Genomic DNA, 1,546 nt, shown 5'->3' on the forward strand with positions numbered 1-1,546 from the left:
AGCAGCAGGCGGTATATATGGTGGGGGGGTGTTTGCAAGGTAAGATGCCTTTTCAGAATCCGCTCACTGAGCCCGTTCTCCTCTTAGGGACCCCGGGGCGAGGCACTTCTCCTTCCTCATCTGTGTACAGCAGTAGCAACACAGTGGCCTGTCACCTGACCCACACAGTACCCTGTGCACACCAAAAACCCATCACAGCCCTGAGAGCTGCTGCCGGGCGCCTGGTGACAGGGAGCCAAGACCATACTCTAAGAGTATGTATTGTTTATCTCTGGGTACTGGGGAGCAGGAGTTAAGCTGGAGGAGTCCTAGAGAAATGATGGAAGGCATTTCCTAGCTAAAACACGTAACTTGGAAGGTCCCAGAAACTAGAGCCTACTCATCCCTGTCCTAGGTCTTCCGACTGGAGGATTCGTGTTGCCTTTTTACCCTGCAGGGCCACTCGGGGGCAATCACAACTGTGTACATTGATCAGGTGAGGGACCTGTTGTGGGGGTAAGATGCACCAACTCAGTCGGGCCCTTGGAAGCAGTAATGGGATGGGGACACCCTTGTTGACAAAGGCACTCAACTCACAATCCAGTTCCCTTGGGTTTCTTTCCCCAGACCATGGTACTGGCCAGTGGAGGACAAGATGGAGCCATCTGCCTGTGGGATGTACTAACAGGTAGCCGGGTCAGCCATACATTTGCTCACCGTGGAGATGTCACCTCCCTCACCTGTACCACCTCCTGTGTCATTAGTAGTGGCTTGGATGACCTTATCAATATCTGGGACCGCAGCACAGGCATCAAGCTGTACTCCATTCAGCAGGTAAGCAGGTAGAGTATAGGCTTGTTGGTGTTTGGGGGATGAACGCACACTGAAGACCTCCTCTGGCCTTGCCTCCAGGACCTGGGCTGTGGTGCAAGCTTAGGTGTCATCTCAGATAACCTTCTGGTGACCGGCGGCCAGGGCTGTGTCTCCTTTTGGGACCTAAACTACGGGGACCTGTTACAGACAGTCTACTTGGGCAAGAACAGTGAGGCCCAGCCTGCCCGGCAGATTCTGGTGCTGGACAACGCTGCCATTGTCTGCAACTTTGGCAGTGAGCTCAGCCTAGTGTATGTGCCCTCTGTGCTGGAGAAACTGGACTGAGGGCAGGCCGACTACACAACTCCCTTGCCCCCACCCAAAGTGGGGCACTGGGGGCAGCAACTCTTTGGACCTAGAATGGAGGCAAGAGCTAGGCATCTTCTTTGCAGCTGACTGAACTGTTGTCTCCTGACTGTAATATTAAACTTTTTTAAAAACCACACTTACCAGGGGCCTGAGCTGCTTGTTTCAATCTACTCTACTCCTAGACCCTTCTCACAGAGGTTCAAGAAATGTGATGGCTGGGCAGTGGTGGCGCACACCTTTTAATCCCAGCCTCGGCAGGCAGATTTCTGCAAGTTCAAGGACAGCTAAGACTACACAGAGAAACCCTGTCTCAAAGAAAAGAAAATGTGGTAAGGGAGAGAAGTGTCTGTCAGAGTCTTGAGGCAGCAGTGGGTGAACTCAGACA

The 1,546-nt window shown here is 52.8% G+C and overlaps 1 protein-coding gene across 1 annotated transcript in view; it reads left to right on the forward strand.

Moving 5' to 3' along the window:
- The window catches only part of Scap (SREBF chaperone), a 79,626-nt gene extending 78,334 nt beyond the window's left edge, over window positions 1-1,292 (forward strand). Inside the window, exons 20-23 of the mRNA XM_059268744.1 lie at window positions 88-254; window positions 395-475; window positions 607-813; window positions 892-1,292. Coding sequence (XP_059124727.1) covers window positions 88-254; window positions 395-475; window positions 607-813; window positions 892-1,137 — 701 coding nt within the window. The 3' untranslated portion in view covers window positions 1,138-1,292. The remainder of the gene's footprint in view (window positions 1-87; window positions 255-394; window positions 476-606; window positions 814-891) is intronic.
- The last annotated feature ends 254 nt before the right edge of the window (window positions 1,293-1,546 follow it).

The sequence above is a fragment of the Peromyscus eremicus genome, chromosome 7, assembly GCF_949786415.1.
Source record: "Peromyscus eremicus chromosome 7, PerEre_H2_v1, whole genome shotgun sequence".
NCBI lineage: Eukaryota > Metazoa > Chordata > Mammalia > Rodentia > Cricetidae > Peromyscus > Peromyscus eremicus.